The sequence below is a fragment of the Chelonoidis abingdonii genome, chromosome 25, assembly GCF_003597395.2.
Source record: "Chelonoidis abingdonii isolate Lonesome George chromosome 25, CheloAbing_2.0, whole genome shotgun sequence".
NCBI classification, from domain to species: domain Eukaryota; kingdom Metazoa; phylum Chordata; order Testudines; family Testudinidae; genus Chelonoidis; species Chelonoidis abingdonii.
Window position 1 is genome coordinate 2,718,691 of NC_133793.1, and position 27,719 is coordinate 2,746,409.

The 27,719-nt window shown below is 45.1% G+C and overlaps 1 protein-coding gene across 8 annotated transcripts in view; it reads left to right on the forward strand.

The window, feature by feature from the left end:
• Nucleotides 1–27,719, forward strand: part of STK40 (serine/threonine kinase 40) — a 41,201-nt gene that overhangs the window by 6,834 nt on the left and 6,648 nt on the right. For all 8 annotated transcript variants that reach the window (XM_032766812.2, XM_032766815.2, XM_032766816.2 and 5 more), the window contains 9 exons: nt 8,080–8,195; nt 10,440–10,559; nt 12,410–12,495; nt 13,050–13,193; nt 14,834–15,061; nt 16,250–16,302; nt 22,294–22,409; nt 26,185–26,329; nt 26,738–26,857. In XM_032766812.2, the coding sequence (XP_032622703.1) occupies nt 8,174–8,195; nt 10,440–10,559; nt 12,410–12,495; nt 13,050–13,193; nt 14,834–15,061; nt 16,250–16,302; nt 22,294–22,409; nt 26,185–26,329; nt 26,738–26,857 (1,034 nt within the window). In that variant the 5' untranslated portion in view covers nt 8,080–8,173. The remainder of the gene's footprint in view (nt 1–8,079; nt 8,196–10,439; nt 10,560–12,409; nt 12,496–13,049; nt 13,194–14,833; nt 15,062–16,249; nt 16,303–22,293; nt 22,410–26,184; nt 26,330–26,737; nt 26,858–27,719) is intronic.

Genomic DNA, 27,719 nt, shown 5'->3' on the forward strand with positions numbered 1-27,719 from the left:
GTCAGTGGTCTCTAGGTGGGGTCAAGGAAACAACAAGAGCTCAGACTTGTGTCTCTGTCTAAATAGCCCTAGGGGCAGCTTCTGACACATTCTCCTTTTGAAGAAGAGCCTGTATTAATGCCCATCTAGTGAACAGTCCCTGAGCAATAGCAGTCATTAGGATGCAGGAAGTATTTCCCTCATTTTGTAGTGTTAACGCTACATCCTTTCATTGTTTCTCTGTGGCATCCGCACTAATGATTTGGTCGCATAATCATATTGCTTAAAAGCACTGTCATCTTCAGCTGCTTTTTATCCTTAGGATGTTATGGCATCATCTCCATTTAAAGACCACACAAAGGGAAGCCTTGTAGATTGTTAGCTGCTGTTTGATTAAGGATGACCCTATCGATTTCAGCTGCACTGTACTTTGCTTTTAGTCTAAATAAGCCTTGTGTTATCTCTTTTTTTCAGAGGAGATGCTGTGGGTTTTCTAAAGATGGTACCACGCTCCCATTTGGTGTATTCTCTATTTGGAAGCTGGTGTCAGGATTGCTGAAGTTCCATCCATATTTTAGTTCATCGTCAGGAATGTCTTTCTCCTGGGAGCTGTAATCAGGATGCAGGTTTTGTGGGGTTATGGTGCTGGTATCAAGCAATGTTCCCTCTAATTTTTCCATCCTTGTGTGGAATGAATTTTGTTGTTGCACCAATACGTAGGTGATGTGTGGCAGGGGTGGGGCTGAAGGGTTCGGAGTGTGCATTAGACTCTGCATTAGTCAGGTTGTATCACATAAGAACCATGTAGACAATCTGAAATGCAGCTTTTCAAGTGTTTTCTTTCTGCCCAGTCAGGGTTATAGGGTATATTACATCTCCTGGTAAAAACAGCAACAGCACTTCACTGCAGAGAATGAAAATGTCAGCATGTCCATGGGTCAAACAATAATATTCTGTGCATGCAAAGGAGGCCTTACTGCAGCTAAAGACACACAGTAACTTAAGTAAAATAAAATCCAGTGTAATAAACATCTTATGTGATGGGTGCATTTTTTTTTTTTTAAACAAATACCTGAATGGCTTTATGCAAGTTCTGTGTGAATTGCAGCCCTCTGAGTTAAGGATGCACTGGGCATGGAGTTCCTATACAAACAGCAGTGGCTGTCCTTTCCAGGCATCTGCAGGATGCAGAAGCACTTCATTTGTATGCGCTCCCACCGCATTGTACCATGTCCTAATAGGTTTTGCATCAAGCTTATAGCCCATGGCTGCAAACTTGTATTTATTGAATGGATTGGAAACCTAGATTACTAAATGAAATGTCTGATCTGTCTCCAGCACTAAAGCAGGGGTCTCAAACATGCATCAGCCCACGGAGTTATTTCCTGCGGCGTGCCATAGCTCCCCGCTTCTGTCCCCCGAGCGCGCCAGATCCCCGCTCCTCAGCCTACCTGCCAATGCTTTCGCTTTGGACTTTCCAGGAGGGAGAGGGGAGGAGCGGGGACACGGTGCACTCGGGAGGAGGCAGTGAAGAAGCAGGGCCAGGGCAGGGATCTGGGGAAGGGGTGAAAAGAGGTGGGGCTGGGGCAGGGCCTCATGAAAGGGGTGGAGTAGGGGTGGGACCAGGAGCGGGGGAGTGTTTGTATCTTTGTATGAAAAGATGTCAGTGATGCGGCCCTTGGGTCAATGTACTAGTCGTCATGTGGCCCTCATGATGATTTGAGTTTGAGATCCCTGCACTAAACAGTTAAGCTTACTAGTTAGAATGGATTGTGTAAAGACAGCCCTGTCCTGTAACCGTACAGCCAGTAAGAAAATGTTTCCCTATCGCTCCTGCTGACAGTCCTTAACTGTTCTCTTCTGTTCCACACTCTTCTGTAGGCTTTTAATCAGAAAAACTTTTGCTTTTCAATTCTAAAGTTTTCTTTTAATCATTCAGTAGGGGAGGAGCCAGAGTCAGTTTGCAGATTTCCAAGGGCGTAAGCCAAAGCTTCCTGAGTCTAGACTCTCTCTCCCCGTCCCCTCCAGCCGTGTTTCTGTAGAAGGCTTTGTTCCTGCAAAAGGGCTTTAAAATCAATACACAAGTTCTTTGTGTGTCTCAGGGGTGCTTTTGAATAACTGGACTCAGTCTTAGACTTTGGACTCTTTGAATCTGTACTGATAGGTTTTCATTTCATGTAATTTAGTTTTCTGTATAGAGTTGTTACATTTCCGAAGGTTTATTAATATTTCAGTTGATTAAAACTGAGTGTTCATATAAACTGAATCAGCACCAAACTACTGCCATCTCCATAAGGCAGAGGAACTAACTTAGTTTGTACTTCGTTTTTTTAGAAAGGTCTCTACTTCGCTGGCTACCCTCTGCACTTACCCTTCTTGTAGTGAAGGGGATTATCTCCACTGAAGAGCCCTTGCTTTGCACCCAAAGGATAGTGGAGCTGATATTTGCATTCATTCATTGGAGGTAGCATGGTCGGGGGAGAAAGGAAATGTCCTGGCTTGTAGAGTAAGTTGCTGCACTGACCTCTGGCATCACCAGGCCAAGTTGCAACCTCCTTATTTTGTCATGCTTCCTTCATATTTTGAATCTGATCTACAAAGCTTCCCTTAACCCAGGAGCCAGGGCCTCTTGCTCATCTTGGGTCCAGTCAATTTTGAACAACTAGGCTTCTAGGGAGGTTGTTTAAATAGGTGTCTGAGTCCTGTATTAAGATGATCTGGGTGGCTTTGTCTCAGAAGTTCCACAGTTCTTTCCAAGCGGGAAGTGGCTCATGGAGACACATGAACATGCTTTTCTTGGAACACTGTTTTTCACCATAATCTTCACCAATTATACATCTCCCAACTGATAAGTCAAGTCATACTTGAGGTTTTACTGTGTTTAAACTTCAGTAAATGCTTAAATCATTCATTTGGATTGAAGGTCATGTCCATTATAACCTCTCTTCTGCACACCAAGTTTAAAAGACCTCTGATAACCTTGATTAAATGGGAATGAATTTTAGCTGGTAAACGTTTAGAGGCAAACATATATTTCTGACCTGTTCTGTTGACCCAAATGTCATCTTTTGCTGTTTAAATTTCAGTAAAATCTAAAACTGACATTGAAGCCTGTCTGATCAGGTGCCTGGTAGTCAGTGGATTTGAGGAAGCAAACAGAACAATTACCTTTGTGCCAATTCTTGTAACTTGTGTTGGAAGTATCTAATCGTTTTTGGTCTTATTCTCAAGAGAGCCTAAGTATACGTTGCTGCACATTAACAAGTGCCCAAAATTGTGGCTGGAAAAGCCAGCAAGTTAAGATGAAAGATGCATTGCAAATGATTGGGTCTTGTGCAGTTCATCTCTAAAGCTGCTGAGCTCTGCAAGGAGATGCTAATATGGCTTCCCCTTCCTATGAATAAACAGGTCTGAGGGCCTTTGTTCTGTCCCTCAGTGCAAACCGGTAATGCCATTCTAACTTTTTTGTTTTGGAAAATGGACTGAATCCTGCAGGGAGAAGCACAGTTATATGGACACTGAAATATCAATCATAAGGGCCAAGTAACTCCACTGAGAACCAGAATGTGGGTTCCTTGTCTTCCTAATGCAGTAGGTGTTGGGAGAGCCTCACACTCAAGCAGTATTTTGGCCTCTCCTGGCAGTAGTGGAAGAAGGATCTGTGTCCAGTGTTCTGTACCTAGATGAAGGGTCCCTTGCAGCATGAGGAAGAGATCAATAATCCAGGGATATGTGGGGGGAGCTTTGAGCCACTCCTAGATGCATAGCAGCCAGAGTGGCAATGAGCAGATTTTTTATTATTATTTATTTTGGCTGTTTCCACTGGCGTGTCTTCCTTTCTATGTCTTTAGCTGACATTTCAAGTTCAATGACAAATTGTAGCTGCCAGGAGTCTCCAGGGAAAAATGATTCATTTGTCCTGTTCGCATGTTTAAATTAACAGTCTGGGAACTGTGCTTGTAACTCTGTTTGCCTACCTTGTTTTGCCTGCAGTGTTTCCATCTTAGAAATGATACAGAAGTTTCAGACACTTCAGTGATCACTTCACCAAAGCAAAAACATACGAGTGTGAGAATATTCACCAGTTCAGCTTAGAATTGTTTCTGGAGGTATCCTGGTTTCTGAAGGCTTCTACTTGCTGCAAGTAAAGCTCAGACTCTTTCAAAAACTGCCTGTTCGGCTCTTGGGAGGTGTTAGGTAGCATATAAGATGGTTTGGGGATACTAAATGCAAGACCAATGAAGCAACTTTATTTGGAATCCTCAATTCTAAACCCAGCATGAGCTGTTGTAGTGAGAAACAGCCCTATGGTAGCTGATCTATCCAAACTCTGGGTACAATTGCAATTTTTGCTGCTTGTTTTGTAATCCTTAAATTCCAGCATATGCAGGTCTCCTTTGCCTTTGATCTTTGTCCTGGATCAATCAATCCTTTCTGCTTTTGTCAGCTGACTTTAGGCATTCAGAAGTTACAACAATGCAGTTTCTTTGGAAGGTGACTTGCTAGGTCTCCATTCTTTTATGGCGGGAGAGCACTGCTGGGCCATCACAATGCCTCCCACAAGTGTGCTGTCCCTAGAGCAAAATATTTCCAGGCAGCTTTTGCAGAATTTGTCTCTCATTTTGGCACTCGGTTTAGTAAACTAGGGTTGAATCCTGTATTATTAAAATGGATCTCTTTAGGCTCCTGAGGTGAGAATGAGACCCAATTATAAAGCACTGACTTGAAGCTATCTGCAGAGGACATTGCAGAAGTTCATCTGTGATTCTTTCTTCACCATCATAATGCTAAAGACTTCAATTTTCTGTTAAAGCAAGTGTAGATTTTAGAGCATGATTGTGTAGCAATCTTAAAATTAACAATTATGCTGCAATTTGCATGGTTGCATAATTGCATTGTACACAGGGTGATTATTACTATTCATTAGCTCTTTGGTTCCCTATTCTTTATGCCTTTGCAGAGCAAGAAATCCTTGCATGATGCAGTAATTCTCAGATTTGTCTGCTTTCTTCTTGTGAGCAAACAGGACAGGGGAAAGCCTCTTGCTGCTTTGGCAGATCACTGGTGGTAAAACATACTACCAAAAGGAAATTGGAGTTTGGAACATAAATTTGGTCTTTGCAGTAACTGTGACACTTCCTGTTTCTCTCTGGCACCCCCTCCAGCTGATATAGGGGTAGTGTTGATGGGGTCCATTGACATGTACCACCAACCTACCTTGTCTGGAAGGAAGCTGTGATTGTTTTAAGGGAGGCTAGGGATCCTGTGAAGCCCTTTGGGGATGGAAGGGCCTGCAGATTATCTAGCTTTCTGCAGTGCTTGCAGAACCAGATTCCCATCTCTTTCATTGCCCTCTGTGCTTGCAAGAACTGAGCATACAGTCAAAGTGCAGGATTAGCATCAGTGCTTCCAAACACAGCTGCTGAATCTAATTTTAGGTCTACTGGTTTAGATTGTGTCCCTTTTTAAATATGAACTAACATTTAGATCTTTTCAGAATATAATTAAATAATTGGTATCTGAGCTGGCAGCCTGTAGACCAGGTTTCAGTGGGATTCATAGATTCCAAGGCCAGAAGGAACCGTTGTGATGTAGTCTGACCTCCTGTATGACACAGGCCAGAAACTAACCAAATTAATTCCCAGAGCAGATCAGTTGGGAAAACATCCAGTCTTTATTTTAAAATGGCCAGTAATGGAGAATCCACCACAACCCTTGGCAAATTGTTCCAGTGGTTAATTACCCTCACTCGCTTAGAAATGTGTCCTTGTTTCCAGCTTGAATGTGTCTAGCTTCAGCTTCCAGTCATGAGATTGTACTATCCCTTTCTCTGCTAGATGGAAGAGTCCAGTATCAAATATTTGATACAAGTGCTCCCCATGGAGAGCCCTCTTGGAATGAGCGTTGTAATGGCAGTGCTCAGCGCTAAGACAAAACAGAAGCACTAGCAGATCTGCATGTTCTGTATACCCTGTGGACTTGGTAGGGGGTGGGGAATCTCTTGCATTGCAGTTTATCAGGGCTATGAGGATGATGCATTCTGTACAGGACACTTTCAGGTAAAGGCAGCACAGTGGCATTCATGTTGAAAGGCCTCAATAGATTCATCCCCTAGAATCCTGTTTTTCAAAGCAATGCATTGTTGTAGGTGAAACAAACCTGTGTCTCCGTGGGCATTCCCCGGTTACTAAGGAAGAAGCTGCACGGTGAAACGTGTGGCCTTTTGACCACTTTCCTTGGTTTAATCAGGGTTATGCAATGTCAATAAATGCAGAAAAGGGAATCATCTTCCTGGTATTTCTGAGAGCAGCTGCCTTTGACTTTCTTCCCTTTGCTTCTGGGACTCTCTTTCTATCTTGGGTTTAATTCATGTTCCATTGCTTAAAGGAGCTTCAACATGGAATCCTCTCAATTTCAAAACATGAGTTAAAAGTAATTTCCAGTGCTATCCTGAGTCCCCCTGTCAATTTGTGTGGCTTTACAATTGCATTTTCTATTTACTAAGTTATTCTCTTTCCTGTTGCTGGTGTGAGATGTCCTACAGAGGGAGAAACAAGCTAGACAAAGTGCTGTCAGATGCACAGACTGAAAACAGGATTTTCTTTAATTGTTCAGTCCCAGCCGTTTTGGACGTTGCTTGTAACAACAGCAGATAAGTTTTCTGACAGGAGTGTGATCGTTAAGTCAATGTCACTTTAACAGGACAGGAATGAGAACTCCTCCCACTCTGTTTGTGATAAACTCATAGTGAAAATGGTGCGTAGACCACGCTTGAGGTTTGTGAGCTTGCCTCCTTTGCAGTGCTACAGCCCATCTGTCACAAGTCTGCGTGACTTAGGCTATGCCTACAACCATGCTGCTGTAGTGTAGACACTTGCTTCAACGACAAAAGGGGGTTTTCCACTGCTGTAGTAAATCCGCCCCCTCAAGAAGCAGCTGCTAAATTGTTGGAAGAATTCTTTTGTTGACCTAGTGGTGTTTACACTTGAGCTTAGATCCATTTAATAATGGCTCTCGGGAGTATACATTTTTCATACTGCTGAGTGATATAGTAGGTCAACCTACGTTTTTAGGTGTAGACCAACCCTTCGAAAAATGTTCATCGCAGTCTTAGCTCCTAGTGCTAAGTCCTTTAGCATTGTAAGACAATATTAAAAATTAAAGATGACACTCAAAGTACAGTGCTATGTAGCCTTTTAAACAAGTCCCAGTAACCAGATGTATTGCATCTTTACAGCTCATCTGGCCTCAAAGGAGATTAATTTTTGTTATGTCCCAAATATGGTCACATATGTGTTTTATTTAGGTTTAACTGCAGTTTATTATTTAAACAAATACAAGGGGATTAAAACATGGTTGGGGTTTAGTAAAGCTGTACAAATTGTTATACAATATTAAACATCAAATGTTTGTAATAATCTGTTTTTTTAATACACTAACTGCCTGATTAAATCCTAATTGCAATCCTTATTTGAGCATGATTTTGAGTTGTGACTAGATTAACTGGAAATGATACTGAATTTTAGTGGAATTATTTTTGTCACAGGTTTTCTTGGCCCTTTTAAAGAGAGGTCCTTGTGCAACCAGGATTCAGTAAGAATTTAGTTTGTAGGACAAAGTTTGATACATTGTCTGTCTGAAGTGCAAACTTTAACCCTTTCATAGCGATACAAAAATAGTTGCTGTTGCTGAGGAATTCATTTCCTTCTCTCCTTCCATGAAAGTGGTAGGTAGCCGCCTTAATTTTTATGTAGGTAAAAACTCAGTCAAGTGTCCTTTGAAAACCATTTAGGTAGATTTTACTGAGTTCTAAATGATCCAGTTTGCACCACAAAATATCATTAGAAAGATCTTTGAGGCTAGTATTTGTCTTCTGTTTGTACAGTACCATCCGTACATTTAACTTTCCAGTAACAGAGCTTTGGTAGCTCTACTCGCTTGTCCGCAGGCAGGAATTTAGAGAGGGGTCTGGAGGTTGTTCCGAGGCAAACCAAAACATAAACGTCGCAAATTACAGAAGTTTTGGTGCCTACCATGTTATCGTAGTCAAAAATAATCCGAGAACCACAGCATCAAGTGCATCTCCTTCTACATTTACAGAGTCCCCGACCTTTCGACCATCCAGCCTTCCCCAGAGTGATGCCTGCTGTCTCCTGAGGCATTGGAAAACCTAGTTTGGAAGAATAATAAAGATATGGTTGATGCTGAACTACAACGTGAGTCCTCAGATTATTTTGTTTACAGCAACGCCATGTGCACCAGTGAGTCCTAATGAACGCAGATTGCACAGCACCAGTTGTTACAGCATATGTATTAGCTGGGGGGTTTCCTCAGTGAAATTTTGTTCGTATCTATTTCCATTTGGAATGATTAAATTGCAGGGGATTGAGTGATTTCAGCAAGGTCAAGTAGTAAGTCAGTGATGCAGCATGAACAGAACAGAACAAAGACCATTGTGGCACCCAGGCCTTGGTTCTAACCACTAAGCCTTATGGGTGCCGTAACGGAATTCAGTTAATACTTAATTTAAAGGCAAAACCAAATGTATATGGGTCAGTAATGGGGGAATCTAAACCTGCTGATTGATTTTCATGGAAACATCCCATTTCCTACTGTAAAATTTCTTGCTCTGCTGGGCACAGTGGTAAGTGCTTTTGTATAAATTGATAGTGGTGTCATGTTGAGTCAGCAGTCAGTGAAAAGTTCATGCCACCGGAGGTGTGAACTTCCCACTCTACCTAGTCATGGCTGGAGAGGCGGAAGAATGTATCAGTCTCTCACCTTTTGAACATCAGTGCTGTTAAAAAGTACTCAAAGCACCCTTCCCCTGCCGAAAAGTCATTGAAACTTTGCAAGGAATTTGTTTAGGGTAAGATAGGGAGGTAGGAAACCCCTGGCCCAGGGGCAGTTCCTATCGAAAGTCTTAGTCATTCCTTTTTGAACTGCTTTTAAAATGTATTAGAATGAATACAGTTAATCAATGTGGAGTTGGAGCATTCTCTTTAAAATGACTCCTAAGCTAGGGAAGGGAGTGCAGTGTAAGGGAAGCTCTCTGCAGACTGGCGCTTGCTCCAGTGACTGCTGCTGCGGGAGTAAGACCTTTGCACTAGCAGTGAACCCACTGAGCGCAGAAGGTAGCAACTGCAATAGTTTCATAGCCAACCTGAGGACAAATTCTCTTGCCACTGAACTGAAGCAAGACTGTACCCTGTAGAGAGAAATGTGTTGTGAGCAACCGGAGACTTGGATTAACTTGGACCTTTAGATGTTGGAGCTCCAGGGCTACATCAGTACATTTTCTGTAGGGCTCTGAGGAACAGAAGGCTGGTTCATTTGAGAAGAGTCCAGAATGTCTCTGCAGTACCTGAATAAGGAGAAGGTAACATACTTCAGAGCCTAGTCCAGAGTGATTATCCATTCCTTCAGTCTGTCTATATATAATGCTCTTATCTGCACATTTGGATGCATGCAAGACATTCCTGTGATGGACAGGAGTATTTTTCCTGCATGGTGGTAGAGCAAGGGAGCTCACATCCAGTTTTTTCATTAAAAATTTGTCCACTGAAAAATATCTATTGAGAACTGGTGGCAGTGTGCTTTTCCTTAGACAATGCAAAGCACAGAAATACAAGAGACAGTGTTTTTATACAGCAGACTGAAAGTGCCTGAATTCAACTCAGTCCAGCTGGAAGAACATAGTGAAGAGAAAAGAGTATAGATTATTAGGCTATAAGGTAAACCGGGACAAAGAGGGGGATTTTAGTTTACACTAACTATAAAATATGTAATTTTTCTCTGTTACAAATAAGTTGTTAATTAAGGATGAATTAGCTAATCATCCTGAAGTAACTAATAGAGATGTATGCATCTTTCATGCGCCCTCCCTCCCCAATGCTCTGTCCCAGGGAAAGCTGAAATGTAGTGATTCAGCCAAATGATCAGTTTTATTCCTCCAAGTGCAGAGAACTGTTAAGACTCTTGTGTTTCTCAATAGATGGTGAGTTGGCCACAGTCTTTAAAGCATAAGTGTTTCTGTGAATAAAGCCGTAGGGTCTCATGGGTTGACTTTGGAGGTTTTTGGAGGAGCAGAGGCAGTTTCTTCTGAAGCTTTTCAGAATGTGTTCATTCATGTGCTTTATTCTGCCATAAAACAGGTCTTAATTATTTAGACACCACCACCACCCCCATTACATGTGTCAAATAAATGATCTAGGAACATTACACTCTAATGAAGCTGCTCTGTTCCTTGTAACTTCCTGAAATGCATGAAGTCTGTAGCTCCCAATTAATCCACTAGTAAATGAGCTATAGCGTTTTGTCAGTAGGAACTGCCTTCTACTATACAAATAGGCAAAGGTCCTGTGCATCATCAAGTAAAAGGTTTCCAGCGCAAGATAGGATTTAGTGTAAGGAGAAGAGCTTTGTTACTCACTGAAGTGTGATCTTCTCTGTCTTTCAAGAGCTGAAGATGAAGCGGCGAGCATCAGACAGAGGAGCTGGGGAAACATCCGCTAAGGCAAAGGCTCTTTGTACAGGGATTTCTGGAAGTAATGCCAAGAGAGCAGGCCCTTTCATCCTAGGTAAGCAGAAGAGGTTTTCTTCATCCCCTCTGCTGTATGAGGTAGAATGTTAATGGTTGCAAAGCTTAAGGAGAACAGATTCAATAAAATGAGTCAAAGCAGAATTGTAATCTAGATTTTTGTGCCTAGCAAAATTCGCTTCATCTGATGTTGACTGTAGCACAGCACAGACTCACCCCTGTGGCGCCTCTTGCTGGTTGTCCTTGGGAATTAACTCTTTGACCCAGGAGCACCCTCTGCAGGCAGGTGATCTGCTTGCTGTTGGCCCTCGTGTCCCTCCCTGGACCCTGGTGCCCTGTTGACTGGAGTGCTGCCCCCTGGCAGTACCTCACCAATCTGGGTCTCCCCTCCCTGGGGGAACCCCCAACTCACTATCCCCACTTTGCTTCAGTTTTGGCTACTGCCCAGTCTCCATCTAGCCCCCATTCACTGGGGGAGACTGCAGTATCAGCCACTCATCACAGGCAAAGGGGTTTGGACCTGCTGCCTTTGCCTGCCCCCTGCAGCCCCCAGTACCTCTTGGCCTTATGCTAGGCCACAGCCTGGGGCTTTCCAGGCAGGAGCTCTCCAGCTCCTCTGCCTTTTCCTAGCCCTGTTCCACTCAAGTGCCCTGTCTCTAGCTCCCTGCAGCCAAGCCCATCTCCCTCTGCAAACAGAGACTGTCTGGGCTCCTGGCTCACTTCCCCTTATTGGGGCCAGCTGGGCCTGATTGGAACCTGGCCACAGCTGAGCCTGCTTTCTCCCAGTCAGCCCAGGCTTCTTGCCCCAGCCACAGCCCTCTCCTGGGCTGTTTTAAGTCACAAAGGGCAGGAGCGGGTAACCACCCTGCTACATTGACAAAGCCCCCAGAAACCCAAAAGATACATTGACAAAGCCCCTGTTCTATTATTAGTTGTCCCCCGTAATCAGTGGGCTTCTGTGGTCCTGTGGGTCCTCCCCTTAGGCTGGGGGGGGATCCTTTAGCGGTGGGCAGGCTTCGCCCACTTCCCGGAAACCCAATAACTACAACGACAAAGCAGCAATCCTTGGAGCTCCTGTAACTGGAAAATTAAGGCTGTTTGTCCTGCTAAACACGTGTTACAGGCATAGCCATTAGGGGCACAACTGTGAGCCCCTGCTTTTATTGATTTATATTAAATTGTATCCAAAGGCAAACTCTCTTCTTGAGGGTGATGTGTGAGGAGTCCTGGGGTGTATGTTCAACCCCACTTCACTTTGAATATGCTGTTAAATTAGCGCACACAGTTTACTGAAGTAACACAGTGGCTGTTCGCTCCTTGATATGTGTCCTGTTGATGCTTGCTCGCTCTCTCTCTAGCTCTCGGCTGTCACTTGCATAACATAGTTTTTAGAGTTATTTTGCATAACCCCAAGATCCGTGTGAAGTCCATTGTATAAAATGTATCAGATCATCTGTTATTAAAAATGGACTAGTTAAGATGGGGAATCAACACTGGGGGTTATTCTGGTGCATTCCTTTAGGAGTGGCAGCTAGATTCAGAGGTTCAAGAGTTCCTTACCACAGCTGCTGGTAGCAAATGTAAAAGCTATATGGTTTAGGCATGCAGAAATCTGTATTTCTGTAGGGACATCTGGACACTGTGTAGTGTTTGCCAAAGGTCTCTTCTGTGAACAAATGGACCATTGTCCAAGGAGGTTCGGAATCCAGCATCCTTTATTGTTTTCTTAAGAGTACAATCTGTGGGAAGAAACTGACAGTTTCATGCCCTGCTGAAAAAGGAACTTGACTTAGACTTATACAAACTGTATGACAGCTGAATATTGACATAACATTGAATTAGTCATAGCTTCTTAAAGGAAAACAAATCTGTTCTGCTTTGTGTTGGTAGGTCCACGTTTAGGTAACTCCCCAGTGCCAAGTATTGTTCAGTGTTTGGCAAGAAAGGATGGGACAGATGACTTCTATCAACTAAAGGTAAGCAAAACACCTGGGGTGTGGATTCTGAGACTTTTTAACCCTTGCTCCATCAGAGAAACTGCCTGAATCCAGGGAGAATGCAGCAGTCTAAAGCCTTGTATACAAGCCTTGTAAAACTTCCTGCCAGCCGTTCATCCCCACTCACAGCAACACTGGTGCAAGTGTTAGCTCTCAAGCAAAGCCTCAGCTGCTGCTGCTCTGAGCAGGGTTAAACAGCTGTGCTTAACACACCAGTGGCTTTCTGGAGCTCTCTGTGCACTACCGCCACTAAGGGAACTGAGCTGTTGTACTGGCAACAAAGGGGGAAAGGCTCAGGGGTGCTTGCAAAAGGCAATGTGTGTTTCCTGTGAGCTCATCACATTCATGCTCTCTCATTCTGCACATATGTTAGTTCAGACACTGTGTGGCAAGTACATAAATCAAGCTCTGGTGTAATTCCATTCAGCTGTTAAATGCACGTGTGAATGTTTAAACTGTACAGCTGTAGCGAAATATTTGGGGGGACTTTGGTTTTTCCTAAAAGAATAAGGCTTTTTTTTCTTTTCCCAAAGATCCTTACCTTGGAGGAAAGGGGTGACACAGGAATAGAAACCCAGGAGGAGCGACAGGGCAAGATGCTGCTGCACACAGAGTACTCTCTCCTTTCCCTTCTGCACAATCAGGATGGAGTGGTTCACCATCATGGGCTCTTTCAGGTACCGCCAGCCACCTCAGGCTCTCTGAGGACACTAGCAACTGCACTGGACCTTGACTACTACTCTGTGCAATGCGTGACTCACGCGGACCGTCTCATGCATAGAGAATTATCAGCCTGCAAGCTGTGATTAGGGCGACTTTTTGTCATGGATATTTTTAGTAAAAGTCACGGACAGGTCATGGGCAATAATGAAAAATTCACAGCAGCATCTGATCTGTCCTTGACTTTTACTAAAATTACCCATGACAGAATGGGTGGCCTGGGCAGCTGTGGGAGGTGAAGACTGGGAGCTCCAGGGTCAACTTCTGCTGGAGGCTTCAGGCTGCAGAGGGCTCCCCACTGCCTCCCACAGCAGCCAGGAGCTATGGGGATCCTCCCTGCTGCCTGCCGCAGCTGTGAGCTGCCACATTCCCACCTGCCACGTGCAGCAGCCGGAAGCTATGGGGGTCCCTCTGCTGTGGCCAGGAGCAGCGGGGATTCCCTCTGCTGTCTGGTCCCCTGCCGCCAGTGGGGAGCAACAGGAGTCCCCCTTGCTGGCTGGGCGCAGCGGGTCCCCTGTCTGCCATGGTGGCCAGGAGCAGTGGCAGGGAGCTGTGGGGAGGCAGGGGAGCCTGCAGCTCCCATATGGCACTGGCTGAAGTCACGGAAGTTTTTGGAAATCACAGATTCTGGGACCTCCATGACAAAATCGCAGCCTTAGCCATGATTAATCAGTGCCTCTTAAAGCAAGCAAACGTATTGCAGAGACAATTCATGTTAAATACTGATGAAATAAGACTTGTGAGATATATTAGATTATAAAACAGAACATGGGTTATGATATGTGCACTTGTGAGCCTTCCTGTTCTGCTTAACACTGAGAAGTAGCCTAAAGCAAGTACAAGAAACATGAATGTCGGTCTGAAGAGGCTCTTCTGATACAGCTATAGAATTTGGATCCCACTCCAGGAAAATGGAATTGCTCTATGTTCTTGGCTTCATATTTGTGCTAATTAGCGAAGCGCCTTTTTAGAATGCAATCTATGCTTTGCAGTTTCAGTAATTGGTCTGTTGTTGAATTGGGAGAAGCAGACAAGTTTCCAAGATGCTGTTTCAACATGTTAAAATAAATTTGTAAATGTGCTAATTAGCAATTAAATATCTGTAAGTGAACCAATTGCAGGGCTGTTAACACCTCTGAAATAAGTCATTTATTGAGTCTGTGACAGGTTGGCCGATAAGAGGTGTTAGCAGTGATGCAGGTGATTGTTCACTTGCTGCCTAAATGTTTGTCAACAGCCTGTTTCAACTGAGGCTCTGTCTATGCTGTAACAAAACCAGAGGGCTCAGCTACAGTCCCGTGTCTGGTTTCTGAGCATGCTGGCATTTGAGGTAGGTTTTGGTTGTGTCGAGTACCCATGCTAGTTGCACTGCTCAGGCCAGGAAATGCGGACTAAGCCCTATAGTTGCCAATCTTAAATCAAACAAGTGTGTCCCGGGTAATCTCTTATCTGTGCTTTGCTTATTACGTTATTGAAACTATCTAAAAGACCATCTTATTCTCTAATGCTCTGTTCCTAAGTAATACCTATGTGCCCTGCATGTGCAAACTAGACCATTTATTTAAACTCCATTCCTTGCCTCCGTCTGCCACTACAGGATCGAACTTGTGAAATCATAGAAGATCTGGAAACCAACAGAATGGTCAGGAAGATGAGGAAGCGCATTTGCCTTGTTTTAGACTGTCTCTGTGCTCACGATTTCAGTGACAAGACAGCAGATTTAATCAACCTGCAGCATTATGTCATTAAAGAGAAGAGACTCAGCGAACGGGAGACTGTTGTTATATTCTACGATGTGGTACGAGTGGTGGAAGCATTACACAAGGTACGGTCTCCATTTAGCCTATGCACGTGTCTTGGGGGAGTTTCATCTCAAATTAACATCCTGGACTTCATAAAAGCAACTGAGGGATTACAAAGGATGGATACATCTCAGCTCTTTTTTCCAATAACACAATCCTTTTCAAACATTAAGCTCTATGCAAGCTTTGGTATTCTGAGCCATACCAGAGCATCACCTCTCTCCCCTGCTGTTTATTGATGGCACAACAGTTGCTGGCTGAGGAGAGAAGGCAGTTGGATTAGATGTAAATCAGATGAACAGCAAAACTATTAACTTCAACAAAAAGAAACTTTCTGGGTTTGAGGCTAATCAAATCCAGGAACCACTCCAAAGCATTCCCATGGAAGCAATATAAATCATAAGTAAGATAAAAATTTATTCTGAGATAAAAACCCTATGCTGCTAGTTTGAGATCAATGAACTGGAAATTACTGTGCTATAAAAATAGATTCCACTGAGGTTTCTGACTTGGTAGGCTGTTAAGTGACATCCGGCCTCCCTTAGCAGATGCACATTCAGAAGAATTTCTCAGTCGAAAGGGGCATTGCTGGGATGGGGCAGCCTGCGGCTCAGACCCAGCAGCTTCAGTCGGATGTACCGTGCAGCAGACCTGAGTTAGTAGGATTCTTACACTGTGGTTTTGAACCCAGACAACAAGAATGAAGCAGACAGAGTAGTGCAAGAGCACTGGATACACCCTCAGTGACAAATTAACACTTTGAATTTCATGGGGATATCACCAAGCTCATTAGATAAAGGGCCCTCGATATCTGTGTTAGGGTTATATTATTTGGGTACAGCCAGCCGCCTTTACAGGTGTTTACCCCCAGAACCAACTGAAAAATACCAGACTGGGCCTCAGCAATGTTTGCAGACACTTATGTTGCTATTTTGAATGTAGGCTGATCCAGCTATATCTCTACATTGTAGGCTTTACCTTCCCAGGGCTGCTCGTGTGCTGGAATAGCTCTTGGATTGTATATCACAATAACAAATTCAACAGGCTAAGAGTGTGAGCATTTGCCTCTGCATCATCCTCTGACTAGAAGAATATTAGTCTCTAAAATCGGATTAGTGCTTTGTATCTTCTGAGTGTTGGGACCAGAAATGAAATTCTAAGGATGCTTGTGTTCATATATCATCTGATCTAATATGGAATCTGTCTTACAGAAAAATATTGTGCACAGAGACTTGAAGCTAGGAAACATGGTGCTAAACAAAAGGTAAGTCCTTCCGAGGGCTTCTTTTTGCATCTGTTTTGTGGTGCTTTCTTAAGGGATTTCCTTTCTAGCAGACATCTCCTTCATGGGTTACAGAGGGGTGCAGATCTTTAAGTTCATACATGGCTGCTAGTCCAGAGATGGTGAGGGGAAAGGAGCAGTTTAATCTTTTGTCTGTTGTCCCCTCCTTTGCCAAAATTCTGTTCTTAGCGGTGCTCCAAAAGTGAGCAGAGCCCAACCAATCTCAGTTCTCCCCCCACAACGTACTTCCACTGCCCACACCAAGCTTGTTACCCTGTTGTCTAGACGTCAGGCATGCAGACTCTTGGGTTCTGGTCTCAGCTCTGCTACTAAGCAGTGCCTCGGTTTGCTCACCTGTATAATGTGGATGACACCGATTGGCAACATTGAGATTTAATGTTTGTCACATGCTTTGAGATTTGCAGATGAAAGTCCCTGTGTAAGAACTGAGCATTAATCCTGTGCCTGGATCCTGCTTGTGGCAGGTGCTCAGAGCCTGGGAATTGTGGTGGTGATAGGCAAACTGAAGTTTTTACCCTTCCTGGTCTGTTCAAGTACATTTCCTCTCAGGTCTTGAGCTGTTCCATCTCCAGATGGAATCACACTATTCTCCTTCTCTCAGACCAGATTGAATTTCATATCCTAATTCTAGATGGATTTGAGCCTGAAATTTCCATTCTTAGCTGTTACATAAGAGGCTGCTAATAAACATGGCAAAGTTATTGGCAGATTAGTTTTCAGTTTCTAATGTTAATCCCTTCTACACTGCACAATTTGAGCAAAGCTTAACTGACTGCTAACTTCAAATGGGTAATCAGCCTCTAGCACCAATTCCGAAGCTTCCGGAGCAAAGTCTATGAAAATCTTTCTTACTGCCAAACAATTAAGGGTTATTTTCAAGCTTTATAGAAGGCAGGATAAAACCTTTGAATAACCTATGGCCAGTGAAAAGACCAAGTCAGACTAGATAATCATAATGTCTTTTCTGGCCTTAAACTCTACAAATCTATGAAGGAAAAAGTTTATAGCAAAGAGAACATAAATGTGCGGGTAGTGGCGGTGGCCTGTGCTAGACAGGAGGCCAGACTATCACATCAGTCTTCTGGCCTTAAGCTCTGACTCTAAACAGCTTCCTTTCTGCAGGCTGGAGAGTGGGTAGGGAGTGGATTGGGAAATGGATCTTATCTCGGTAGGACATTAAAGAGAGAAGGGAACAGATGCTGGCTTTACCTGTAAGCTAGTTGTCTTGTCTATACTAGTAAAACCCCAGAGACAGACAAATGCAAGTAAGCGTTGAAAAGATATGATGGTTTGACAAGTCTAAAGTGCCTGGGTTTTTGTGGGGGTTGGGATGTTTGGATGCTAAAGTGTACCTCTCCTGGGATCATTCAGGTTGTATATAGCTCAGATCAAACTAGCTTTATAATATCCACTCATAATTATAGTTTAGTGCGGGTCTAGGCTACAAGCAGGCTATAAAAAGCACTGCATTAGTGCAAGATCTCCCTTAAAGAGCAGTTATAATCTGTAGTCAGTTTTACGTTTACTTTGCAGGTTTTCATTGTGTGACTTACAGGGGAAAAAATTTGCTGTTTACAGATCAGATGATGTTTTGGTAACTGCTGATACCAATTTCTGCCTCGGTCTGAAAATCCAACTTTATTGCCTCTTACCTCATCACTAGTAACAAAGATTCTTTAGGTGGGATTTATCTGACCGTTCGGGTGCACAAGGCAGAATAGAACCCTATTGGTTCTGCAGGGCTAATGGGAGTAAAAGCATGGTCAGTAAAGTGCAATCAGATCCCAAGATATGTAGAGAGCTAGACATGTTAATAAGCTGTAAATGGGTCCCATATTTACATGGTCACACTTCTCACTAGCACCGCCCTCTATATTTGGGACAAGGAGCCTTCTGAGTGGTCCTTTTAAAATCTGTGTTCAGCAAGTTCTGCACTGGCTAAGCTGACCCTTCTGTCTCTCCCCAAGTTGTCTGGTGTCAAATACCTGTTTGCGCTTTCTCATTTTTCCTGCAGGATGGGTGCTCCTAGCCTGTTACCTTGTGACAGAACCTGCTTTCATTCTGTTGTCTTGCTGACTCCCTTTTCAGCTTCAATTGTATTTTGCTGCTGCTTCTTTCACAACTGGTTTGAAGTTGCTTAAACTCTGGGACCTGATTCTGCCCTCAGTTGCACCTGAGATGCCCCATTGAAGACAGAGGGATTGGGTGGGTGTAAAGAAGGCAGAAAGAGGCCCTTGTTTTTGTGGAAATGAGCCAGAAGTTAATTACTTCTGATAACTTATTTCAGTTAGGCTTTCAATTTCTCTTCCACTGGCCAAACAGAAGAATTTTCTGTCTTAGAGCCATTGTGCCTGAAATATCCGAACATCCAGGTACATTCCCCTTCTCTGGGGAAAGTGAAATCTCCTGTTCCAGGGAGGTTGGCACAGCTTCTCTTCTTTTTTATGGGTGGGAGGTGCAACCCAAGTTCCTAGAAAAGAAACAGAGCATCAGCCAGAAGGCTCATAACTGAAGCATGACTCATTCAAACCAAACGGCACTGATGCAAATCTCCGGCACTGATGCAAATCTCCGTTTATTTCTCTCTCCCAGTTCTGTTGAAATGGGATTGACTGCCTTGAGGGAATAAAGCCATCATTTCTCTGCAGATAAATTGTAAGAGCTGGTCACCAGTGACTCAGTAACCCAAGTAAAGCTTAAAGTCTGCCCAAAAAAAGTGGAGGATCTTTTGAGTTAATCTTGTTTTCTGACACTTATTCAAAGCTGGACTTTAATTGAGTAACCAGTGGCTCAGTTCTGAATGCTGCAGTCCTATAGTATTATCTAACACAGCGTGCTGCTTTATCCTGATGTACAGTTGGCCTTGTTGGTCTTTGTTTTTGTGCCAAAAATCTTGTCTTGTCTTAATGAGGCAAACTTAGCTGGTAACTTCTCAAGCCTTTTAAACATAGTGAAAATAAAGTTTGCACTTTGAGAAGAGTTAGTCTTGTTCATTAGGCTCAAAGAAGTTGTATATCTCATTCTGTGTAGCAAACCCTAGGATTTCCCTTTGTGCATCAGTGTAGGCTATTCCTATCAAAACATAAATTGACTTGGAGAAACATTCATGTTCTTTCCACTCTTAGTCTCTCATCATTTTTAGCCATGCATGTCCTCCCAGAACATGAGCTCCATTACTTAAAATACCTCGTTGAATGTTGAACTAATCAGTATTTAAAATTCACGTTTAAAGTTAAATGGCCATCTAAGTTCCCATTTTACTAAGCTGGTGTGAATTTCACAGTAATTTTTAGAGTTCAAGATTTTAGTGACAATGTTTTAAAATAGCTTAATCCCAGTCATAACTTTCACCAGAATTGGCAAGATGCCAGGGGAACATGTTGCCACTTGATTCAGATTACACGACTGTTTCTATTGTTACCTCATGGCAGCACCATCATGCAATAGTTCATCTGCATAGTCTATATCATGATCAGCCTACAAGCTGTGGCGCATCTCAGATGCTCACTTGTATCCAGACTTGTCAGGGAAATGGGCACTTGTTGAGCATCACTTCTGCATGTGCTTCCATTAGCTTTGTGAAGTATTGTGGTAGAGTAATCTTGTGTTGCCTTGCTACTGTGTTGTCCCTATCTTGCCTCCAATGTCCACGTGTGGAATGTTCTTAGAGCTTCATATGTGTGTGGCCAGCCATGGCTCCTGCATCACGCCTTGGAGTTACTTTCCAGAAGCGTAGAGAATTAATGTCTTATATCCAGCTTCAGATTTCTAAAGCTCTGATTTGGGGTGGAAATAGTGGTCGTATTCTCAGTAGTTCGTGTTGGGGCTGTGGGGACCTGGGCAGTCAGTGTGTTACTGCGCTGCTGATTATTAGATGGAAGCTCTATATCAAGCAGTTTCAGGAATGACACATGCTGCACCTGCACATTTCTTCTATTGTTGTACCTTGAGCTCGAGGCCAAGAGTGCACATTTCTTAACCATCTCTCCCTGCAGCTGATCTGATACATTGGATGGTGATTTGGGGCTGTCTGGTTTTCTTGTTGGTTGATGTGATCAGAGAGAAGCTGTGGGGATCTAAAGTCTTATGCTCAACTCCCCCTGTACCAGCCTTCTGCTCCCACGCAGAATCTCTAGACACGTGCTGGCTGTGTGTACAATCCTACTTAGCCCCCAGTTCCTATTTGAAGACAAACAGAAAAGTCTTTACCTACCCTGACTGAAGGCTGTGATTCCCCTGCAAGAGTTGGTGGCTTTCAGTGCAAGGAGCTGCTTTCCTTGTGTTGTGTTTACGATCACAGCTGCAGGATAAGCTTTCTGTTTAACTCCTTTGGTTGCTGGAAAGAGGCAAAATGAGACTTCCCTAGGGCTCCTTGCTCCAAACATCACATGCCAGCGGGAGGCACCAAACTGCGCGCATGCATCCCTTACTAGCGAGAAGGGAAAGGCATTTGAAGTGACACCAAGATGCCTGGGTATAAAGAACTGTTTTAGCAAATATGTGCTAGGTTTACTTTTGTCTAAAATAACGAGTTTTATGGCTAGAATGCCATTAGCTGGAGAGAGAAACTCACAGGATCTTCTACAGCGAGTCATTGAAAAGGGGCAAGGAGGTAAGCTTTTGAGTAGCTTGCTGAGGAGGGGGCAGTGATTTGGGCTGATCAGAAATGTTATTTCAGTGCCAGACAAGCCTGTTGTAAAAACTCACGTTTTCTCCGTTGGCTGCAGTGGTGGAGTTGGCTGACGGTCGCTTTATAAAATCCAAACTACAGACATCATGTTCCTAGGCTAATGAAAATACTGCAGCTGTTGTCACCAGGGAAACCGATCCCAGCATGAAAACCTCTGGCTAGCTCAGGCCACCTTCAAAGTAACCAGTGCAGCAGCCTGAGTCTATATTTGCAAATCAGATCAGATTTCAGTGCCTAAAGAAAGCCAAGCAACTCTGAACATCTTCGTGTCTGTTAATCTAAACACTGAGCCTTTTAAGTCGCTAGCAAAGCTTGGATCTGCCATCCTTCCACAGCACGTCTCTTGGCATTCCACTCTTAATCTCTTGACAACAGTCTAATGGAAGTCTCTTGAACATCAGTCTTGTTTCTTAAATAAAAATAATGGGGAAACTCCATTGCCAGCCCACACTTGATTTTGTTTGATTCTTCTACTATTTCATGGATAAGTTTGACTGACTTAATCCACACCTGCCAGCAGTACGTTAGAAATACCTTCCCAGGGCATCATAATGTCATCTTCTAGACAGTGGCTTTGGCCTCCATCCTTTGGGTTTTATGTTGAGATTTTTAGATTGTTCAAGTGACTGTTGAAAGTAACAGGGAGGTAATTAATTTCATAATGAGCTTAACTCTGAAAGAATTTCTTAAATCAGATCAGGAAATCCTGTAGAAACAAGGGTATTTTGGTGTGAAAACTGTGTATATCTAAAGTTCTTATCCTCTTTACCTAGAAACAGTTATCTGTAAAGAAACCCCTAGTTATTGATTAACCATTGTCTGCACACTGGGTACTTTCATGTAAAAAGTATCTGTGAAAGCCTGGTTGTGTGCTGTGAAACACTGCTGCAGTGGAGTACTTGTTTGGAGATGGGTCTGTGTAAAGATTCGGGGGGAAGGAGGGTCAACTTCTCAAATGAAAAAACTGCCATTTCTTACTGCTCCCAAGAGGTGATAGAGATTTGAAAGCCTGACACAGAGGTCCAGCTGGGCACTTTGCCCCTTGCAGATACAATGCCAAGTCCTATTTTAGCATATTTAGAATGCCTCTCCCTCAGAATGGGCTGGTTTATAACCACGGCTGCCAGTGTAAAGCTGGTGTTTTATTGGCTTCCTGCAAAGAAGTATAGTTGTTTCTGCCTTTGTGTTAATTCCCTTGGTTCACACTGTCTGGCTTCTGACCTGGCTCTCCTTGCTCACTAATGCTTTGTAATCCTCCCCAGGACTCACCGAATAACCATAACAAACTTCTGTCTTGGAAAGCACCTAGTGAGCGAAGACGACCTGCTGAAGGATCAGCGAGGGAGCCCTGCCTACATCAGCCCAGACGTTCTCAGTGGTAGGCGATTCCTTCCTTCCTCAGTGGGAGTTCACAGCCCCTGTGCGTGTGGCCAGTTTTGTTTTATTTGTATGCTGCTCTTGTTACTGGACGAGAACTCTGTCTAGTCTTGTTCCCAGATGTAAGATGCTTCTAAGATCCTCTTACCGCCCGATATTAGAACTAGTCTGTTTTCCAGCCAGGCAGGGAGGGGAAGGGAAGAGTTTGTAATTCTTGGATTAAGCTACACCGGAACAATGCTCTCTGACTCTGAAATCAGCATGTCCACATGTGGAGTTGGTCAGGAATCCTCACGGATTCCATGTGTAGACAAGCTCTTGGGCTCTGTCTTAATTCTGTCCCACGGGGGATCTGTGCAGCTTAGTTGGGTGATGGGTGCACATTTTAGACAAGAACCAGGGCTCAGTCAGTGCTGACACCTCAGCAGTGTAGCACTTGCCCCATGCTGTGCTGTCGGATGTTACGCAGCTCCTTTTTGCTTAGTCTCTGGGTGCTGCCCTGGTGGAAATTAAAGATCTAACAGGCACTTTGTGCTGAGTAACGGACACTGCCAAAGTCCCAGCCTCTGACTCTGCAATAGCGAAGTAGTAGATGGTGGTTGCGTTCGACTAGGCAGTGACTGCACTAGTCACTATGGCTTTAAAGCGTTGAGGGTATCTGGCGCATAGCAGGATGTCAAGTTGGAATCCCAAGTCTGTGCTACTACAGCTGAACTGTTTGTTTCTGGAGAGAACGGGGGTCAGTGAGCCATGATGTTCAGTGTTGCTTCTGAAAGGCTTCGGAGTCAGCCCTGGCTGGTTCAAGGCCTGGCCCACGCTGGTGTTTGACAACTACCCTGAGAGCGCTTGACTTCTCTGTGTTTTGGCTTCTGCCTTTTTCTGCTAGGAGACCACCCTTGGTCTGTGGACTCTGTTGGACCCCTCTCAAAATAACAGTAAAAATGACTTTTTGTGTTCCAGGAGGCAGTAAAACCTGCAGAGACAGGCTCCTCTCTCTCTCACCATGGTCTGTGTTCTGCCTATCAGCAGGTACCTCTTAGTCCTGCCCAGAAGGCTCGGGTCTCTTCTCCCTGGCTCCGTCCTGCCTGGGTGGGGGCAGAGTCAGATCAGCGACAGCCGTGAGGTAGTCCACCCTGGAGTGTGCTTCTCATGGGTGCCTCACTGCATGTGTCCAGGCCATGACCCTGAGATACAGCAGGCTTCTGAAAATCTCAGGGGCATTTGATCTGCTTCCTTCCAGGGTCTCTTTTAAGGTCCTGTCATTATCTTATGTGACATCTGACATCTATAGCATTGTAGCAGGCCAGCATGTGAGAAGCGAGCCCTTTGTTGTTTGGTCAGCTGTAATCCAGGGGCATCATTTGCCATGGAGCTTGGCACTAGAATGTAGTGACTAGCTGCAGCAATGCCTGGCTGCTTCTTGACTCGGGTGTGGGGGGAGGGTTAAAGGGAGGAGAGGGTAGGAAGGTGGGCAGGATTTTTAATTTTGTTCATCTTATCCTCTCCCCTCTGTGCCTGGTACGGAGGAACCAAGCGAGCCTCCGGAAGGCAAAGCCCCATAGGTCTGTGTTACCCAGTATCTGTCCTAAGCCAGCAAACACCCAGGGCCTCTGTGCAGAGAGAATCTCAGGCCAGAACCTGCTGAGAGCTCTGCAGGCCTGTAAGCATGCCAGAGCCGCAGGTCTCTCCTGCTTCTCAAGGTATTGTGAGCTCCTGTGGCCAAATGGGTGGGGTGAGTTAAGTACATTTCAGGGCAGATAAACTGAGGCAGCTGCTCAGGTTGGAACTCCCTGCTGCTATCTCCAGCCCTCCTGCTTTGCCAAGGCTTCTCTTCACTCGTCAATGAGGTTCTGCAGTAATCTGGCCTGGGACCAGGCCCTGCCTGACCTTGTCACTCACTCATGGCTGCGTAGTGCTACTGGGAGCATTTCTTTTCTCTTCTGAAATCTCCATTGTTGCCAGATTTGGGATGACACATCTGTGGGCCCAGCCCTGCAAGGTTCTGGGCACCCTCCAGTCACATTGACTTCCCTGGAGGAGAGGATGCCAAGGGCCTTGCAGGATAGGGCCTTGTGTACTGGGACAACCCATAGCTGCAGCACTGATGGGAGACCTTCACAGGCAAAAGCGCTCTGTGGTTCTGGGATGCATCCCTCTGGCATGAGCACCTTCCGAGCCAGTCCTGTGGAAGGGAAGAGTCTGTGTGGAACCCTTCCATGCCCAGGCTCTACACACCCGGGAGACTCAGGCTGGACCCTCAGTAAGAATGCAGCTCGGGAACGACTCAGTCTGTGGCCAGAGTATCCTCTGAACCTGACAGCAGACAAGATCCAAGGCCATCAGATTTTTCCTTCCAAACTAGATGCTCATTTAGTTTCTAAGAGACTGTTCTTGGTGTGGTGGAGCCTCCTTGTGTCTGCATATCTAATATTCTGGGGCGAGGGGGAGCTAAAGAAGCAAGGATGATTATTCCTCATTTTAGGGCTCTTGAAGGAGCGGTCTCATGGCTGACAAAGTGTCACTGCAGAAGTCAGCAAGCAAGGAGGAGGGTGAGGTGCCTCTTGAGCTGCACAAAGCAAAGAATAATTAGTACTGATACCAAATGCTGCAGCGGTGACTCACTGGTGACTCAGAGGAAGTCGTTCCCTTAATCCTGTGCTGTGGTTCAGCAACAGGAGCTTAATATTCAACCCTCCTGCAAATTTTTATGTGCATGACTGATGAGGTGACTGACTGCAGGGATTCTAAAGCAGCAATTCCCTCTAGTGGATTCCAGCGTGCCATGGGGGCTGCCGTGGAGGGTTCCCAGGATGCTGAGGCATGGGCAAGAGGTTCTCTGAGCTGTGCCTCTTAATGTCAGACTTCAGCAACCATCTATTTCAGATCTCACCTAAGGGCTGAGTCATGTCAGCTCAGCTGGGTGCATCTGAGACATGTGTGAACAGCTTGGGAGTCTGCACCTCCACATGAATGGTCCTATACAGCCAGGCGATAGGGGCTGTATGGTAATAGCTTTCAGATTGGGGCTGACCTGGGTAGATGTTTTTCCAGTCCTTCCCATGCTTCTCATTGCAGGGATCTTTAGTCTTCTGTTGTTTCACTCTTGCCAACAATGAAATTCCTCTGAACCTTGTGAACCTGAGTTGGAGTAATACACACCCAGGAGTACTTTGCCCAATACTTAGAACACCTGGTGTGGTGGACAGTGATCATCAGTGCATGGCAGTGGGGTTGGGGAACAAAAGAAATGCCCCCAGGGCATCCCCAGTGTGGATGTAGGGGAAACAGGACTTCAGAGGAACCCCAGGTGGGTTCAAGATACTCATTCTCTCTGCTTCTGGACAAAGGAAGGGTTGTGTGAGCACTACCAGAATATGAACCTGCAGCTTCAGAGAGCAGGACGGGCCACATCCCAAGCCCCTGTGAAGTGCTGCATGGTGTCAGGCCATGAGAACTTGCAAATGTAATGAATCTCAAGGTCTTGTGGTAAATAAGTTTTCCCCTCAGTCTTCAGCTAGAGAATAGCTTGACTTCTTGCCCATCAGTGTGCGTCCCCGGAGGGGAGTTCGCATGCACAGTGCATGCACTGTCTTAATGGAGACTCCTTTGAAAGGTGGCTGGCTAGCTCAGGATCCAAAGGCTTATAATCATGTTGATCTAATGCCGAAAGAAGAACTTGCTTGGGAGACAGTTCCTGGGCTGCTTGCTGTGCCATACTGATGAGAGACCGAGGTCGCAGCATCACGTGACCTGCTTTTGTCCCTTCCTTTTTCCAGGTCGGCCGTATCGTGGGAAACCCAGCGATATGTGGGCGCTGGGCGTGGTGCTCTTCACCATGCTGTACGGCCAGTTTCCCTTCTATGACAGCATACCTCAGGAGCTCTTCCGCAAAATCAAGGCTGCCGAATACACCATCCCTGAGTGAGTGACCCAGCCCCCGGCGCGCCCAGCCCTTAGTGCATGCGTAGCAGTGGCCGTGGGAGCTCCAGTTAGCGAAAGGCGCTGGGTGCACGTGTCCCAGCATACTGTGGCCTACAAGGATGCAGGAGCTGTGCTCTGGCACCTTGTTCTAAGTGTGAGCAAGGCCCTAGCAGTGCTGCCCCCAGCTTGAACAAGCAAACATGGAAATAAAACCGAAGGAAATCAAGCCCAGTGGTTAATTTTGAGCTCTAGTGAATCAGAGCACAGCCCTTGCGCTGCATGTGCTGCCCTGCTCTCCTGTCCCCTACCCCACACCAGGCCCCGGCTGTTCCTCCCATGTTCAGCAATCTCTGGGCTGTGTAACTATCACAGCCTCTATCTTGCTCTGACGGCACGTTTCTCTGGCAGAGATGGGCGGGTTTCTGAAAACACTGTGTGTTTGATCCGAAAACTGCTAGTGTTGGATCCGCAGCAGCGTCTCACGGCCTCCGAAGTACTGGAATCCCTCAGCTCCATCATAGCATCATGGTGAGTGCTTCTAGCTTCAGGAGGATAGGGGGGTTGTGCTTCCTGGAGGGTCAGGTGTACCTCACTTGTGCTTCAGGAATATGTTGCTCTTGAGACTTTGGCAGCCCACGGCTTGTAACCAGTGATATGAAGTCCAACTAGGTAACACCAGGCATGAGCCCTGGAAAAGGGCACAGAGTAGATGTTTCTGTTCTAAATTTGAGCATTTAATTGGGGGGTGGGGAGGACAGGGATGGATAAATCTGACTCCAGAACTGTGCACTTACTGAGCAAGAGGAAGCTCCTCTCTCAGCCCCTAGCCAAGGGTGCATTCCAGCAACAGTTCCCTGTCCCCTCCCCCCACAGTCTATTTGAATTCTCCCCGTGTGATTCCCCAGCTGTGCAGTGCAGTCTGTTGCAGAATGCCCCCAAGCCCAGAGCTAGAGTGGGCACCCTGTGAGTCAGCAGCAGACCCAGCAATTTTTGGAACATGGGCTATTTTCATTTCTGCCTAAACAAAGTGGTAAGATTGCTACATCCTGCTTAGATCACTGGCAAAAACCAAGAGAGTGAAGTAGCGTCTTCCGTGGCTGTGGTGTGCGAGGCACCTAGAGAGACTCGTGCACTAGAGATGCCTGGTTAGCTGGAGCTCCAGTGAGCGCACAGGTGCTGTGTGGCAGGTGGGACAGACCCTGTCCGTGTGTTTAGTGACTCTGGTGTGTCTGTGCCATAAGCAGCAAAGAATCCTGTGGCACCTTATAGACTAACAGACATTTTGGAGCATGAGCTTTTGTGGGTGAATACCCACTTCGTCAGATGCATGTAGTGGAAATTTCCAGGGGCAGGTGTATATATGCAAGCAAGCTAGAGATAACTAGGTTAG